The following is an 18,066-nucleotide window of genomic DNA, read 5'->3' as shown; positions in this document are numbered from 1 at the left end:
CCCCTGCTACCTTAACGCTTTTGAACAAGTTGTCATATAGTAAGAAAACATTTCAAATCTATTGGAAGAGTTTTTGTTCCTGTGGTTTCTCTCAACTCTAGCAGTAGAGTCACTTAGATTTCCTTGGCTCCCATCCCAACTGTCAATACCATTTTGGAAGTCCATTAAAGTACATGTACTGTACTAGCATTAATGTCAGTAGTTGTTTTGGTTTTGCTGGTTTTTTATGGTGTCAGACATTGCCTAATGCCGCTGCAGTCACTTATTCTGAAGGTCCTTAACAATAAGCAAAATTTGCAACTGCTACCTCTATTTGCATTTTTTGTTCTGTGTTCATTGCAGGTTTATGGAACATGTTTGTTCAGCCTTTGAGTAGTATGGTGTTTGCCATGCAAGTCATTAGGAATAAAACTGAAATACACCTATTAAAAATACGTATGTTTTTATATTGGTTTTGTCTTCCAATGTATGCTGACCATCTGAAACCCAAGACATGGCCGTTTCATTGTCTGCTGATGTGCTCGTTTTTGTTCACTGTTGTGTATTTCCCTATTCTGCATGTTCCTGTCATATCTGGTATGTGTTTGCGGGTTTTCTTTTTTACTTTGTGCACTTTTTGCTCTCTAGAAGTCCTTCAGATTTTTCTTATTCTTTCTTCATTTTCTCCCATCTCTTCATAATTCTGGCTATTCTACGTTACTGACACCCTATTTTTTCTTCCATGTGCGTATGGGGGGGAACCCCACCATGGATGGGTGTATAGTATGTATTCAAAAATTGTCTCCTGAATGCCAGATTTGGTAAACGTTTTTGTTCCTAAACTTTTAAAATCATAACTGTTATGCTCAGGAAGCATAACATACTTATACTCTGTCTCAGAGTTCCTAGAAAGGTAGTCTAGTCCTGTTTCCAGACATTAGAATGTGAGTGATCTGGAAAAGATGCAGAAACTGGTAGAATGATACAACAGAAAAAAGCTTCCAGTCTCAAACTGACAACATAATTGCAAAATATTCCTTAGTGCACCTTTTCCTTTTGTTGCTTATAACTTTGAATTTTTTCCCCTTTCCTCATGCAGTTTTTCTTCCCCTTCCCATTAGGAGCATGCCCCTCTGGCTTATATGTTTGGGTTTTTTTAATTTTATTTTTTGATCTTCATATGTGGCCTTAGCTGAGGAATACTCTCTTGCTGTCTGTTTTCTCAACTGCGATCCACTTGATCTGCTCTGAGCATCCTCAGAGGACAGAGTGCAGAGCAGCGGCTCTTGAGAACGGGCAGGATAGTGCACTAGTTAGTCTTGGCCAAGCCCAGCCTTACTGTGTGTGAAGTTCTTCCTTTCTGTGTTTTAGCTGAAGCCACACAAAATGTTCAGAGAGCCTAGAGATCTAGTCCATGTGCCTGAGTGCTCTTACAGAAGCAGAAAATGGGTGTGTGCTGGAAGGAAAAAGGTCAGCTTAAATGGGGCTATTGGTATCTCTATTCCTCGGCTTCTACTTCACCTATAAAAGAACATTTCTGCTGTATAAATGAATAGTTGTTTCCTGCACAGTGTAAATCAAAGAGAAACCAGCTGCTGTTACTTAAAACTTATCCTGAGGGGGTGAAGAAAAGCAGTGTCAGACATTGTGGAAATATGGGACTTCTCCCTTCGGCTTTTGCAGCCTATTGTACAGTGGGACTGTGTGCAGTTGTCACACACAGCTGCCTTGGCTGTATTTCTGGAGGGGTTGAACCCCTTTGGATTACTTACAAAGGGCTTACTCCGGGGCAAGCCTGAAATCTCTGCAGAACGTAAAGGTTGGACAAAAAAATACGTTGACGTTGAGTGGGTTTCTGCTGTGGGCTGTAGGAACCAGTTATCTCAATTACATTCCATAAAGAGTAATATACTAAGGATGTAACAATCATCCTCTAGACCAACACCTTCCTGAGCATAACAGTTATGATTTTAAAAGTTTAGGAACAAAAATGTTTACCAAATCTGGCATTCAGGAGACAATTTTTGAATCAGTTTCCTGTTAGTGACCAGAAGAAACAGTGCTGTTCTGTCCAGATATTTTTAATAATCTCTAATTGTAACTTGGTACTTCTGTGAAAAGCAGTTTTGTAGCATGTGTGAAGAGAAGTGGGGAAGCTCTTTTATTCTGTTGTCTTAAAATTAACTGGCATTTCTGGAATTGCAGACACTTGGAAGAAAATCAGATCAGTGTGATAGAACGTGGAGCATTTCAGGATCTAAAACAACTGGAACGGCTGTAAGTATCTATATTTATATACCTATGGCAAATCTACAGGTTTTCTACCTCACTGTTAGTGGTAATCCATAGTCTTTAATGATTATAAAATTAACTTCCTTTAAGGAAGAGAGAGATGGGTACCTCCCTAAATTAAAGCATGCTCTTAAACACAGTTGACTTTATATTGCATGATAGCTAATACTCGAGATAATATGTACAATTGCTTGCCAAGAAAATAGAACTGTCAGTGACAGCAGAATCTTAACAACGTTATCAAAATGACATTATCTCGGCAACTCTTAAAATTGATATGTAGGTGAAGAAAGATTTGTTTATAATAATTTCATTATATTACATATATATAGTATATATGTTTTTATTTTTATAGATATAAACTTACGGTAATTGAAGTTGCAGTTTTCTCCTTTGAGAACCACAGTATTTCTAAAACTGCCTTTAAACTTAATTTTCTGATTAGCTTCATTTCCTTTGAAGTTGTATAATGCCACCGATACTAGTGGATTCCAGGGTATTGTGTTGGACTTAATGGAGAAAAGACTGTAGATTTGCTCTGCTTTTGATAGCAATTAAATTTATTTTTTTAAAGTTGAATTTAGAGGTCTCCTAATTCAGAATCTGACTTACAGAGAACTGTAAGGTCTCTGTAAGGCCCTGCAAGTGTGTAAAATTAAATATCAAAAAGTATAAAAGTAGTGCTATATCCAATTGCTACTCTTAGTTGGGTGTACTGATTGATTAGCATTATCATGAAGCTAGGTTAATTTTGTCTGCTTATGATGGGAGCAGAACAATTCTCTAATACTGAAATAGTTAAGGGAATTATGATTTGTTAGAGGCAGGTGACTAGAATGAAAGCGCATGCTGGTTTGGAATGCCTCTTTGTTAAATGGAGAAGCAGGTTCTTATATGCTTGATTGTTAACTGAGTTATCTGCAAGGCATTTGTCATAGGACTTGGTATTTTCTAACTGATATTTTCTAAAGCAGCTTTCAGGAGTTAGGTTCCCACTAGCACTTGTTCAAGAGAAGTCTGGAGTATTGACCATATGCTGTACTAAAACTGTTTCAGATGATCTCAGGATTAGATTTGTGTTTAAGTTTGACTAGTGCCTTGGACTTTTAAAATTAACGTACTCAGGATTTTTGTCTTGGATTACAAAGCTCCGTTTATGGAAATAAGGGAGATGAGCTTTAAATTCTGATTATAACCCATCTTTTCAGTTCCTGGTACCTATATTCAATTAGAAAGCACTTTCAGGACAAGAGTTTTGCCACAGCTGATTTATTTCACATTTCTATGAGAGTAAAAAATAATATCCAGCTAAATTTTCCAAAATTAAGCATAGTCTGACACTGTAGAAAACAGTTTGATCATTTTATAGCTCATCTTTGAGAGTCAGTATCTTAACTAAGAAGTCCTAGTTTTGAGCTCATCTTATATATATGTGTGTATATATATTTGTGTGTATTTACGTATATGTATATATTTGTATTTATATATGTGTGTGTATATGTATATTTCTCATATCTCTAAATAAAGATAGATTGAGTTAAACTACGAAATGAGTTTTGAAAAAAATCTGGGAGAAGGGCTGGCTATTAGTAACCAGAAATGATACTCAATTATTGTCTTAATGTGTTGTTTTTCTGTCGACCCAGCTCTACAAATGAAAATAATGTATTTTGTGAAACCAGAAGTTAGGAAATATGATACCTTTAATAGTGTCGGTTTAAGTATGTGATGTTTGAAAGTATTACTACTTTTCCTGTGTGAACTCTTAACTTGGCCTGTTAAACATACTGCATCTCTGCTTCTTTTTTAGGATTGCCTGTCATTAAAATATTTCCTAAATGAATGTAGTGAAAGGGAGGCCTGGAAACTTGCAACACTTTGGTATTTTAGCTTAAATCATTTTTAGGACAAAACTATAAATTTGATTACTTCTTTTTTTGCTATGAGTCAGTAGGCTTTGGAGAATGAACTGTGGAAAGTTTGGCGTAACTTATAAAGGCTAAATTGCAACATTTTAGGTAATATTAAAGCTATTTTATTAAGTATTGTCAAACATTGCAAAACGTTAATGAAGAAAGTATGATGGTTGAATTTAAAAAAAACCTGGCTTTTTTCCCATTTAATTTCTTTCAAATAAATAAAAATTGCTTATATTGCTTCGATTTTTGGAACAATGTTCTTTTTTGATCTATTAAAGTGGATGCAAAAGTAATCATTAACTTCTTTTTAAACAAAGCAGCTGCATTGGGTCAGACTTTAGAAAACAGGAGTAATTTCTATTCCTGGCAAAATATTGTATAGAAAGGTCTTTCATTCAAAGTAACAGTGGAAGTATATTGTTGCACGCCCCGCCTCATGTAATCATTCAAAGGGCATAACATTAGGTGAATATTATTTTAGCTCAATATATTTTCACTTGTCTGGCTATTGAAGCAAATACATCATTATTAACTGAGTAAATCACCAGAATTTTCTTTGAAATGTTCTGCATAACAGCCTTAAGTAAATTTTAAATAAAATGTCTGTAAACCGTTAGTTACTGCTGCCAAAAACACCATGATGATGGCTCTCTAGTTATTTGGATTTTACTCTGATGTTTTATTTTTTAATTTATTTTTTTTGGTGGGAGATTAATGCTCACAATACCAATGGAGCATCTAAAGGTATGGGTACAGGGCAGGATATTGTCAAAACTGCATATTATCTTAGTAAAGTCTGGCAATATCAATTGAAGGAAGCACATAATGTGAAGTATCTTAAAATGACAAACAGTACAAAATTGAGAAATGAAGTGATGTGGAAGGTAGAAGCCACTTCTTTCTTTGGCATATTTTTACTCAACTTTCCAAATATGCAAGAATTTTTACCATTGCCTCTTAGCAAAATCCAGTGTCTTTCGTGTAAGTTGTTCTCCTGAGTCCTAAGACTCAGAATTCTTGAGAATATCCAGTGGCACTTACCATAGTGGAAAACCAGAAATGTTTCTAGTGTTTTTATTCCAATAAGTTTCTAGAGGTTTTATTCCAAAACATAAAGATTAGCAATGAGGTAGCTGACCATAAAATGTCAACATTAATAGATACAATCGGTGCATACAGCTTACTACATTCTACCTGTTGCATCGTTGTTGAGCCTCAAACAGAGCTCTTGCACTGCGTAGTACTGAGGTGGAGAAACTGGTGTTTGTAGAGCCCACGTGTCAACGGGACTTGTATGTCTGGGGTGCCAGAATGACTTCTGTATGTCTCCTCCCAGAGCCTTTGGCTCCAAAGTGCTGCTTTCCAAAAAATGCTACTAATTGATGGTGAGTGATAGACTTTGCAGGGCAGATATATGCGTATGTTCAATAAGTGTTTAAGAAGCTATGGAAATGTTCTGCTGAAATGTGAAAGTGCCAGTTGTAAATTTTGATAGTCTGCCCTCCTTGCCAGTAGCAGGGTAACAATTTTAGAACAACACCTGTGCTGGTTGGTGTACTGCAGGTCTCGGAATCTGTAGTTCTTTTTTTTTTTTTCTAGTTCCTTTCTGCATTTTTTCCCTAATAGTTAACTGTAAAAGGTCTAACTTTGATCCTGTCTCCTGGTTTTGTTTACTGTGGTTTGTAGTGTGCATATGCCCATACAAACGCAGTTGGTGTACTGGCACAATGTGTTATACTCAAATTTATTTTGAATTTTAGCATTTCAGCTGTATGCTTTGCTATTAACCCAGTGTATGATTTTAAGATAAAATGATTATGAAATTTCACATACAGAGAGGATCAAGAAGGAAGAGGCATACTGGTGGGCCTAAAAGATGAACTGAATTTTTTTCCAGAGCCAGATGTATGTCACACACTTCTGTGAAAAATGAGGCAGGATATAAGACACCAGCCGATCCTGACTTTTCCACAACCAACTGCCAGAGATTGTCACGTAGCTGTATTATCTTCAAAAGACTGGACTTTGGCTGATGGCTGGTTCTTTCTACTCAAATTAGTGTCTTTAGCTAGCATAAAAGATCTCAACATCTGAAAACACTAAAAATGTGTTTTTGTTGTTTAGAGGAGGGGGAAAAAATGTATAAGCATGGCCAAATGAAATCTTTTCGAAGTTGGGGAAAAAATAATTAGCTTTAAGAAAAAAAAAGCTAAAATCCAAATTTTAACCCTAGCATATACATGTGTGGTGTTGGTTTTGTGTGTGCTGAGATAGAGGTCAAGATAGAAATTGTATTTGACCTTTAACTGTAGAGATGCTACTGTGCATTGAGTCTTTGTAAGCAGCTTCCTAAATGCTTGATTAGGGTATTAAAGTATATTTATTTGACATAGGGTACTGTAAAATTGCTAATAGTGCCTAAAGATGCTAAGGAGAAGAATAAATTGTTATGTGATGCTTCACAATATGGATTTCATAAATTGAGATTGAACAGGCTTTAAATAAATCATGTAATACAAAAAGCATCTTCCATAATTAACATACTGAGTGGAAAGACTGCTAAGTGCTTCAGAGTAGCGGGCGAAATCATAAAAGCATTGGACAGCTCTGCTGTTGTAAACAAAAGCTTATTGCAAATCTTTGGCAGCATGGACAAATCTATAGTATTTATACAAGGTTTGCAGTGTGTGCAGTTTAGATGTTTTCTGGAATCGCATACACTACACTTATTTATGAAGCCATATGGATTTGTAAATATGTAAGACAGTTTGAATGTAACCTTTCAGAAAAAAGCTTTATTGTTTTGTGTCTCCATTTCCCTATGGCATATCTAATTGGAAATCAGTGATCATAAAATGCTTATCTGGAAATGCTGGAGAACAAAGACACACTAAAATGGATTTAGAGCTGTGGTCTGATATTTAATCAATTTTATGACTTGCGTACTTCCCTCTTCCTTCTCAGACTACCATGTGTGAGCTGGTGTATACCAGGTTTGCTGCCATACTCCCCAGGAACAGGTGGTGCTTTAGGAGTGAGAAACTGTAACCTGTGCCCGTATTCTGTTCCCAAGACAGCTCTCTACACTTAGTCTTTCCCCTCTCAGGGAGGCGTGAATGGGAAATCGGGACTGTTGGAACCATTTTGTAGCTGTGATATCTTTGCATTTGGGAGGGATGGATTTCTTTGCATCCATACCAAAGATGGTAGGTAGCATCCCCCCCAGTGACTCCTCAGGAAGTGGGTGTAGCATGTGTCAAAACTTGAGTTAATCTTTCATTCTGGGCAGAATTATTGCTACAACAAGCCACCATCAATAAGGGTAAAACGAACCTGTGCCGTCTAATGCCAGGTCATACTCTCGTGTGTTAATGATGTAATCTTTGGTAAACAGGGGAAACCAGTTTCTAACAGAGACCAGCTGTAAACTTAACCACTCTTTGTGGGAGCTGGCAAAGAATATAAAAGCCTGAAATTCAGTTTGTGACACTTCCAGGTGTTTTTGTTCTCCTCATTTGAAGAATGGAATATTCATTAATTCTTGAGCTGCCTGTGTCTGTGAGCTAAGAATATGCTGCATTGGCTGTTGACTTGCAAGTTCAAGCAATGTTATTGATGTTGGTTAATAATTAATATTTTTAGTAATGTTTGACCCAATCTTCTGAGAAAATATTCCAGTTTAAAAAAAAATATGGAATCCTATAACAAACATCTGAAAAAGCGTTCTCTTTTACCTTGAATTTCAAGAAAAGTTTAGTATTGCCTTTCAAATAAGTGTCTGTGAGACTCTGTGAGAAGACCAACATGATGAGCTACAGTGTTTTGGGTGTGAGTATCTGAAGGGTTGCTATTGGGTTTGTTCCTGGATGCCAGTGGGGCAATCAGAGAGTTGAGTACGCTGTACTTACAGAATCTTCCTGCTGTTTGAGTCACTTCCCTTACTTCCCTTCCTACTTACTCTCCAGTTTGGGGGTTGGTCCAAGGCTTCCCTTTCAGACAATTTTTCTGAAAAATACATGGGAAAACTATGAATTTATTTGGAATGACTGTTTGGTTTAACTTGCATGGGTACAGCCTTGCTACTTCAAGAACTGTGGTCTGGAGCGTGGGTCTTTCCTTTCAAGTGGCCATAATGTAGTTTTTACTGCTTTAATGAGGACCACATTATTTTAAGTACTTCATCTGCATAATTTTCTGACCCTGATAGCAATAGAGTAGCAGCAACACCCTCACATAGCAGCTTTCTAAGTTCACAAGTTCTTTCATCAACTTAATGTACAAAAACAGTTCCACGGTTTGATCCTGCTTCTGACTCAGAACCATAATTCTAGAGGAAGACTGTGTCTTCTCTATGTCACTTGTACTCTGGAGGAGCGTGCACTTACTCCTTCAACGGAGTACAGGAAATTGTACTCCCTGTCTCTACCTTTTGCCTTAGTCTCAGAGAACGCCTGTCCCAAAGTGACATCACAATAGCTGTGTTTGAGTTCTAGTTCATCCTGTGTGGCAGGAGCCAGGCAAATCTCTTGGTTTCTACTGTCCACATTAAGACAAGAGTTGAGTCCGTAAGTGTTCATGTGTTGAGTTTGTGTGCGAATTCATCACAGTGTTATGTTGTGTCGTCTTGTGGTATTGTGCTGTTCTTTGGACATCTGCACAAGTGGTGCTTCTTGGGTTTCTTTTCTGGTCTTGGATTGCTACAGGTTTTACTGGTCTCTGTCATTACTGCTGCTTTCTCATTTTTCCACTGTGCTTATTGCACCATGAGTGCTGTGACCCTTGTGCTGTCCTTTTATGTACTGTAAAAACAGAGTCATTTGGTGTTCCCCTCACAGCCAATGTCTTACCACAGAGCTGTTCTGCTGTCTTTTGTGTATAGCTAAATCAGGCCTAGTCTTCACCAAAGTTTTTCCTTTCTTCCAAGGGGAAAGAGTTGTCTCTGCTTGTGGGCTGGATAACACCTTCACTTTAAACCTGGATGTTTATGACTCGTCCTTGGAGCTGACGATCTTGTCTCTGAATCTAATCTTGGAGCTCTGCATTAAATCTTTCAAATTACTGATAGATAAGTTAACCATAGGTATCACTTTCAGCCAGATCAAACATTTTGGAACTGGCTTAACTAATTTGACTGGCTAAGCTATGCACGAAGACATCAAGCCTCGTCCTTTCTTTCTTGAAGAGCACCTTGTATGAATTTGCCTCTTGTGCTGTTGGAGTTAGCTGTAAAATAGCCCGCATGATAAAGATTAGCTTTGTTAGCAGAGTGCCTGAGTCCCAAGCCATTCAATCTCTTACCACCCTTATTATAGCCTTCCAGAAAAGTGCTTCATGGGCAGTTTTAATCCAAGTGCCCACTCTGAGGAATTGTAGAAGCACCTTATGAGATTCGTGTTTGTAAAATAACACAGGAGATGCCATTCAGGGTTGAAGAACAGGCAGATGGGGGTGGTGGTGTAGGGAAATCCTTAAATGTTGGAGCTCATAAAAGACTAAAATAGAAGTTCACAGATGGTCATTGGAAGGCTGGCTATGTTTGCGAGAGATATCCATTGAAGACCACTAAAAAAATCTTAATTCTACTAAGAAGTCTAGGTGAAAAAGGCTGAAAGCTAGCGAAGCTGGTAGAGGAGTATCATGCATGCTTGCCCTGTGTTTATGCCTCTGTGTGCATTTGCAGATTGCCACTGTTGGAAACGGGATACTGACCTAGGTGGACTGTAAGTCAGTTCTGGTACTGGATGGTTTCTGGTTTTCATCTCTTGCAAGAAGCTAAACTGCTTATCTCTTCCAAATCTTATTCTGCTTCTACTGAACTAGCTGCCTACAGCTTAGGCATTAGGGATATGCTGTCCTTTTCATGGAGAGGGTTGAGACACTCCAGAAAGTTCCACTGCTTTTTCACATCTACAGCAGAGGCATTTAGTGGATTTCCAGCTGCCCTTCACCCTACTAAGAAGCTTGTGCTGGATATCTGACTTTAAAAGAGTGCAGTTAAGTCACTGATAAGGAATCTCTGTTTCTTATAAGACTTGCTTAAAAAAACACCCAGTCAAAATCAGCATCTTCCCTGAGAAATGTTGAATAATAATGAGAAGATAAAATAATAGGTACAAATTTTATTCATGAGATATGATGGAAACTGTTTACCAGATGCAAATGGTGGATTACTTAGCTGTGTGGCTGATACCTCAGTTTACGTTTAGAATCACGCAGGACAGAAACAGTAGCAAGAACGTGGTAGTTCTTGTTATATATATGATGTATGTCTACAAATAAATAGTAAAATAGATATTGACAGCTTGAGTGTGAATAATACACTTGAGTAAATCATTGGGGAGGAATGTAAGTGCTACATCTAAGCGAGTCACGTCTTGGCTCAAGCTGACAGCTCACCTTTATTAATTCTTGGAAGGAGAGAAGGAAGCTCATTAATTTTGTATTGCTTTTGATTCTGCTTTATGTGCTGCTCTTGGCTGAAACAACTGAAATAAATGTTCACAAGATATGGCTCACATACTTCACTTATCTGTCAATACTGTATGCTGGTTACTCTGGAAGTTTTCACTGAAATATATTTTTCTTACACTACTTAACTGCCAGTAATTTAGAGAAACGTTAGTCATTTGTGGAAATGACATACTAGATATGGTCAGGAAATTATTTTTTTTTTTTAAAAAGAACTCTCTCTGCTGTTCCCCCAATTCAAGCATACAGTCAGTATAAAATTGTTGTGGGGGAAGGGGAATTTGCAACTATTAGTCCAAAGAGTTGTTCTTGTTGGAAAGGAATGTTATAAGATCTCCAGGACATACATTTCCATATAGAGTCAAGCTTCTTGCAACAGCTAAGGGCATAAGAAAATATTCAAGTATGTCCTATTTCGTACAGATACCCAGTGCATGCAGTGAATAGTGTACTCTATCATTTATGCTAAATTTTCAGGAAAATTTATGTTATGTTATGAGAAGCCACTTATAATGATTCTTTGGAGATGTGTATATTTGTAGATGTGTAGTGGCTATACCTTCTAATTGGGTGTATGCTTTTGGGAAAATGGTAATTCCCAGTAACTGTGTCTATGTACTGTGGACTCCTAGAGGGCACTAATGTCCTCAAATTTCGTAGTTTACTATGTCTGTAGCACATAATTATACAGTTACACATTACTCAGCCATTGCTGGACAGCCAAACTTTTTTAGTTATTCCTGATGCAAGAGTGAACCTTTTATTTCTTTTGTAAACACTAAAAAAAAAAATAATAAAAATTGGCACCTCTTTTCTGAAGGAAGCCATTAGCAGCTCTGTCAATAGGTCTGCACAGGAGGAATCCAAACACATGAAAAGTGCGAGAGAGGCAAAGGGCAGCGAGCAAGAAAGCAGGATGCATGCTTCAGTGACTTGGGTTTGGTTTGCGTTAGTACATCTGACCAGGGCTACAAGACAAAGAGGTTTGTTTTAACAATATGATAATAAACGAGCCTGGTCTCATCAAAAACATTTTCATAGTAGGTCACTGAAACATTTTCGTAGTAGGTCACTGACCCATAAGAGCTCATGGAAAAACAAACTTGGGTCTCATTTATGTGGACAAGAGGTTCTGTAACCACAGGATCCTTAAGCTTCTGAAAGTGATGGTTACAAAGCAAATGGAATAATGACACTTCCACTACAATATTACTATAATTCAGTTGGAATAGCTGATCAGCATTGAACTTTACATCAGAGGCTTTTAAACATTATTCTTTTCTGTGGCTTGTTTGTTTGATTTTAGCAGTTTTATAGACTTGATGAAGATTTATGGAGTATTTGCTTAAGTGAAACACTTGGGGATTTAGCAGTTGTTTCTCCAGGATCTGTTAAGAAATACTTAAAGGTCTGCGTTACTGTTGGGTAAGAACTGCTGCATCAGTGGTCTGGAATAATTTGGATGAACTTTGTTTAGCTTGAATAAAACTATCAAAAGGATTTTGCTTCTTTGAGCTTCCTCATATCAGAAGGATTATATTGTTTGCTGTTGTAGGAATACCGTAAGTGATACTGGCTGAATTTCAAGCACAGCAATCCTTAAATAATCCCATTCCTGAGTGAAACATTGATGATGAATTCAATGTACTTAACATCTTTTAGTTCTTTCTCGGAGAATATATGACCGTGTAGGTCTGAAGTCTTTCTATCGTTGATCAGACAGTACAGTTTTGATCTTGCTTTTTGTCTGGCACAACCGTGTTTTAACTGTCTCCACTGAAATTGGAACTCACCTGGAGCTGCGGCCTTCCATATAGAACAGAACTAATTCATGTTGGCTAATAGCTAACTTTATGTTGATATTGTGTTCTCAGTTGCTTGCGGATGATCTCTTCTCCAAATCTTTCTCTTTGCTTTGAGGTGTTACAGTATGAGGATCACCATAAGAAGAAGGGGTTCTAGTGCTCATGCAGATGTTATGGATATTACGTATACATTTCAATTTTTGTCTGTGATAATTCTGAGTGGATAGGTGTGATGCAGTATATTAGGAATACAAGAGAAACATGGGAACTGCTAGGTACTGAAGCACTTTGGAAAAACTGCATTTGATAACTTGCTGGGAAAGTAGAAGTGGATCTGAGGTAATTATCACAGAAACTTGGGTGCGCTCAATTTTGAGATAAGAACTTATTTAATGACAGTGGATTTTTGTGGCTAGTTACACCTCGTGGCTTCCTAGTGAGAAAATGTTCTTTGAGTTGTTATAGATAAGTCCCACAGCATTGCCTTAAAGCAGGTACAAGAGCTGCTTTTTCATTCTCAAACTTAAGTCAAGTGTACAGTGTGCTCTTTGTTCTGTTTAATTATTTCCGTATATTCATTCGGATGGCTTTGGTGGATGCATCCTTTGTTATGCATCCAGTTTGATTTTGGGCAGGAGATGATTCTGCTAGTCTTCCTTTTTTAATAGTTCTGCTTGGTTTATAGCCCCAGGGAGGAAGGAGGAACACGTTGCCACAGAAGCATTCTTTACTATATATGGAGAGGATGGTGAGCTGCCCTGGTATCGAGTTATTAAAACAGATCAAATAGGAACAGTGTTCTATTTCTACTGGTAAAAATTGCAATAATAGCTCTACTTGCAAGTTTTCTTGCTAATTATTCACAGCTATTTCTGACTTCTGGAAATGGTTAGTTTGATTAATATAAACTTTTAAGACTTGTCAACAGGGGCAACATGGCTTGGAGATGTGCATGCTAAAATTTAGTTTTTGCTTTATTCATAGAGCTTCAACTGTGACCTGGAGAGGTTACTCTTCGGTGTAAGAAAATAGTTTAACCCTATCTATTTTACTGCCTTTACAAAAACTGATGTACAAAATCCCTAAACATCCACCACAAAATGTGGTGGATGTTTAGGGATACTGCAGTAGATTCTTTATATTCCTTGGATAAGGTCCTATTGTTTTCACGTAGTTTGGAGGAATAATGAGAAAGTAACTATGTGTTTTCTCACTCTGTATTAGGGTTTCAAAGATACAAAAATTGGAAGATTGTGTGAACTCCTAATTTGGTGGGTTTTTTTTAGATTTGAAATAGGAGAGCCGGCAAAGTATTGCAGAAACTGAGAAGCAGCTTCTGCAGAGTGTCTCTGAGGGTTTATTAATCAAGCTTTTTTGGCTTTATTTGTATGATAGTTAATAGAAAATGTAAACTCTTGTATGTTAAAGGCTGAGAAAGGCACATAAAAACTACTATGCTGCATGGATCTAACTGATTGGTTTTATAAATATGCTACTGAGTTAAGAGATTGTCTGTGTACTTTTGCTTGCTTCTTCTGGATTTACAAACTTGCCTTGCTGTTGAGATTGTCATCAATATGTGCTGTCTGATACTTAAGATTCTCTATTACCTTCTTCAATTAAGTGGGTACTTCTGTTCATTTCTCTATGGTACAGAGCATTGATCTCAGTCTTTAAAGCATACATGAATATTATTAGACCTTTTGTTTCTTGATGTTGGCTTTGGGAAAATGTTGAAATTTAAACCTTTTCCTTATACTCTTTTTGCCTATGTTACTAGTTTGTTCATAGTCAGAGGAAATCTGGCTCCGTCCTCCATCCTCCATCTTAATGTCAGAGTTTTTCATGTGAAGAGATCGTAAAAAAAAGAAAAAGGTTTCTTATACTGAAAGCTAAAAAGTGTTACAGAGCTACCGGTTTGTATGCTGCTGCTTTCTACAAAGAAATGTAGTCTGCTTCTGATAGAGGGTAGATAATATTTTTCAGTCTAATGAAAAGTTACTAATAAAGGTTATTACTTCTGACAGCTTTGAAAATGTGAACCAGGACCACCCAGTCTGTTATGTTTGTAATAAGGGATCTCAAAGTGGTAACTGTAGTAAACTGTTTTCCTTCAAAAACCAGTCCCTTAGAGACATGTAGTGGTGTCTCTTAGTTTTTGGAAGAGCTTCTGTACAAACATGCCATGTAAATAAAGATGATCATTTATTCCACACTCTAAGCCTGTAATATGGTGGTACTGTGTTTTGTTGTAGCAGCTTTATTGAAATTCCATTATATATCATCTGGCATTATTTCCTAGTGTAATAATACAGAGGTGCTGACAGAAAGCAATGGACAAGGTTGACTTTTTTAATGGGTGCTGTATTGTGCCTGTTTTCCCTTGCAAAAAGGAAGTGATACAAAGCAAAGGAAGAAGTTACGTTAATGACCACAATATATTTCTTGATGCTAATAGGATTTTCTGATGAAACCATTGAATGAAATCGACTCCGCTCCTGCTTTACTGTTTCACAAGTCAGTGCTGTTTAAAAGAGAAAACTTGGTAACTCCTTAGAGTTCAGTAACTCCTGTCTTTTTGTCTGAGTCTCCTGTTATGCATTAATTCATTTTTATTGCTTCTTGGTTACGCCCAAGCTTCTGATGTAACCGCTTCTCCCTTAAAGTAACTCTTAGAAACTGCTTCAACTGCATCATGTTCCCCGAGGCTGTTCTCCAAGGACAATGCCATAGAGCTCTTAATAACGAAAGAGAAAAAAAGAAGCTAGCTTGTTTATTGACAAAAATGAGACCCAGATGTTCTGAGTGTGAAATAAAATAAAACTACCTCAAAACTACCTATTTTAAAAATTTAAAAACACTGTCATTTTAAGTTGGAAAATGAGTTGCATAATAGGTAGCAATGTGAATATAGATGTTAAATCAAATTTGAAAGTTGTTGAAGTTGTGTGGAAAGGAATGGAGTGCTACTTATTTCATGACAAATATGTGGTACTTTGATTTGACAGTAAAGCTGTCAATGTTCAGTCAAAAAGCAGACACAGAATTTGGAGGCTGGTGAGTGTCAAATACATTTATGGGGTTAAAGCTAGATAATGGCTATATTCAGAGATAACTAATGGTTAATATCATAGCCTGTGTATCAATGTAAAATTTCTGGGTGGAATGTGTTCAGTAATATACAAGAATAGTATTAGTAAATGTAATACTGCAAAACATCTTAAATAGAAAGTGAGGATGCAGATAAGAGCTTTTTGTTGTGAGATCTTGTAGTAGAAGCTAGGTCCTCTCCTTTTTCTTCCACAGCTGTGAAACTTGGATTTCTGTTCATGCCTTGAATATCTGCCATTTGCATGAAGCATGTTTTACTGATGGTATGGTATTCAAAATTTTCAAACCAAGTCAGTAGCATAATAAGCGAAATTGCCTTCGGAAATTGGACTATTTCCCAAGTTAGAATAAATAACGCTTACCTTGATTTTACACTGGGCTTTTATATTGATTACATTCTCCATGGGAAGGAGGTGAGTGCCTCTTGGGGGCTTTGAAGAGAGCATGGAGGAAATTTCTTGTGTGGTTATTGGGAATCCCCTCACTGTAACTTTGCAGAAAACAGGTTTTAGGGTTTTCCTTAGTTTGCTTCGTAGAGTAAAACTGTTCTGCAGCTGTGAGAACAAACCATAAAGCTGAAAATGCTCCTTCTCGAAATACTGTATACAGTTCTATTTGATATGATCTGTTAATGTTGCTACTCTGTCAGACCCACACTAAGCATTTATTTGTACACCTTGTGTATAAATAAATGAGAGAAGTCACTACAAAAATACTTAAAACCTAGCTGTTCTATGTTACAGATTATAAAAAAATTGTACTCACTCGGAAAAATAGTGATGCATGAGCTGAAAAATATCAAGAGGGAATGTGATTGTATTAAACAGCTTCCAAATTAATTGTATAATGAATGTATAGGTCTGTGAGACTTAATGTTTTTACCTGTTTGTTTGACTTCTGAACTTTCAGAAGTCTTCCAATGGTAATGGAAGCCTTGAAGGAGGGGATATCCTGCATATAAGGAGCGTTATGCTGAACGATTGTTGAAATTGCTTTCTCCTTTGTAATTTTCAGTAGTAGCAAAGAATCTGGTTAGATCCTTCTTGAAAAAAAAGATTAGAGTGGTTGCAAGTTCAGCAAGTTAAAGGCTTTAATACATGTGGCTAAAGTAGCAGATTAAAAAAAAATAGTCATTTTACCATAATGCAAGCTGTCTCTCATGGTGGAAAGGGTAAATAAAGACTTGGGAAGTTGCTCGTTGACTTCTTGCTATGTTATAGTTGTGCTTCCAAATGCGTCTTGTTCATATAGACTAGATTTAGCTCCTGTTTGCTTTTCTTGTTGAGTGGAACTCCATGAGACAAAAGTACCCGAACTGGATGTGATGCTTCTAATGTGTAAACATGAGGGATGCAGCTGAAGTCGGTACCCCAAAGAAAATTTCCCCTCCAGGAAAACATGACCTCTGGCTTGAAAACAACTTGAAAATTTTCCTATCAAAATGAAGATTCTTTCATCATCCAGAAGTTATCCAGAAAAGGAATAAAACAAAACTATAATAAAGGTAAAAATGACCCTTGTGAAGTGTAGGATTCTTCCTCCATTTATTTCATAGAATGGTCTTGATAAATGTCTTCAGTCTACCTCTAGGCTGGTGGCATTGTGTCTTTCCAAGGTTGTTACTCACTCTGGTTTTTTTTTTTTTTTTTAATGGTCAGGGGAATCTTAATAGTTAAGTTTCTCTCCTATCCCAGCTTCAGACAGAGGAAGAAATACTATTAGCCTGGTTGGAGCCAGGAAGGTAGGAATTTCACAGTTAATAACTTCTCTGTTGTTTTTTTAAGGGCCCTTGATAGTCCATGATTGACACTGAAGTTGTTTCCCTCTATCCTTTTGCCTTCAGGACATAGGAACCCCCAAATGGGCAGTAGGCTGAGGCACTTGTTATGTATACCAGCAAAATACTTTTGGATGGCGAGTGAGGAGTGTTTGTCGTTTGTTCAAACAGTGTGTTTGATGCTGTATGTGGCTGTTCTAAAGAAAACAATAATACACTGGAGGACATTGTTGCAGCAGGTATACTGCTTGTGACTTTTAAAGGTCACAGATTCTATAAATCTGCAATTTAGTCTGAATCACACAGCAAGAAATGCAGTTTGTAACACAATAAAGCTGTGAAGTGTAGACATTTCTGTATTTATACTATATGAGAATAGAAGTCACATGCAATTTAACTAGGAAGAGCAGAAGAGCTTGCTTGGAGGCACGTGAGGGTATCGGAGTTGGGACACAAGCGCTGTGACTGAAATAAAATGAGGCGGAAGTAATGCTCATAGAGATATATATAGGCATATCCATATGTCTATGTATGCATGTACACATATACCTATATCTTGATTGCAATTGTAATTATGAATCTCTTACTTTGCTCCTTGATGTTCAAATAGTCTTTTTAAGCTATCGGGAACGCATTGAATTTGTGCAGCAGGCACACTTCATAGTCTAAAGCGGCTTTGCAGAAGTGCTCCGAATATTAAAACCTACATTTGTGT

The 18,066-nt window shown here is 37.1% G+C and overlaps 1 protein-coding gene across 3 annotated transcripts in view; it reads left to right on the top strand.

The window, feature by feature from the left end:
* SLIT3 (slit guidance ligand 3) overlaps positions 1 to 18,066 on the top strand; it is a 519,652-nt gene that overhangs the window by 29,080 nt on the left and 472,506 nt on the right. For 2 of the 3 annotated variants that reach the window (XM_054216868.1, XM_054216869.1), the window contains one exon: positions 2,185 to 2,256. In XM_054216868.1, coding sequence (XP_054072843.1) covers positions 2,185 to 2,256 — 72 coding nt within the window. Of the gene's footprint in view, positions 1 to 2,184; positions 2,257 to 7,869; positions 8,017 to 18,066 lie in introns of those variants that run through there. The other variant, XM_054216870.1, reaches the window with a different exon arrangement.

This window comes from Rissa tridactyla, chromosome 11, assembly GCF_028500815.1.
Source record: "Rissa tridactyla isolate bRisTri1 chromosome 11, bRisTri1.patW.cur.20221130, whole genome shotgun sequence".
NCBI lineage: Eukaryota > Metazoa > Chordata > Aves > Charadriiformes > Laridae > Rissa > Rissa tridactyla.
This window is presented reverse-complemented; position numbering and strand designations above follow the sequence as displayed.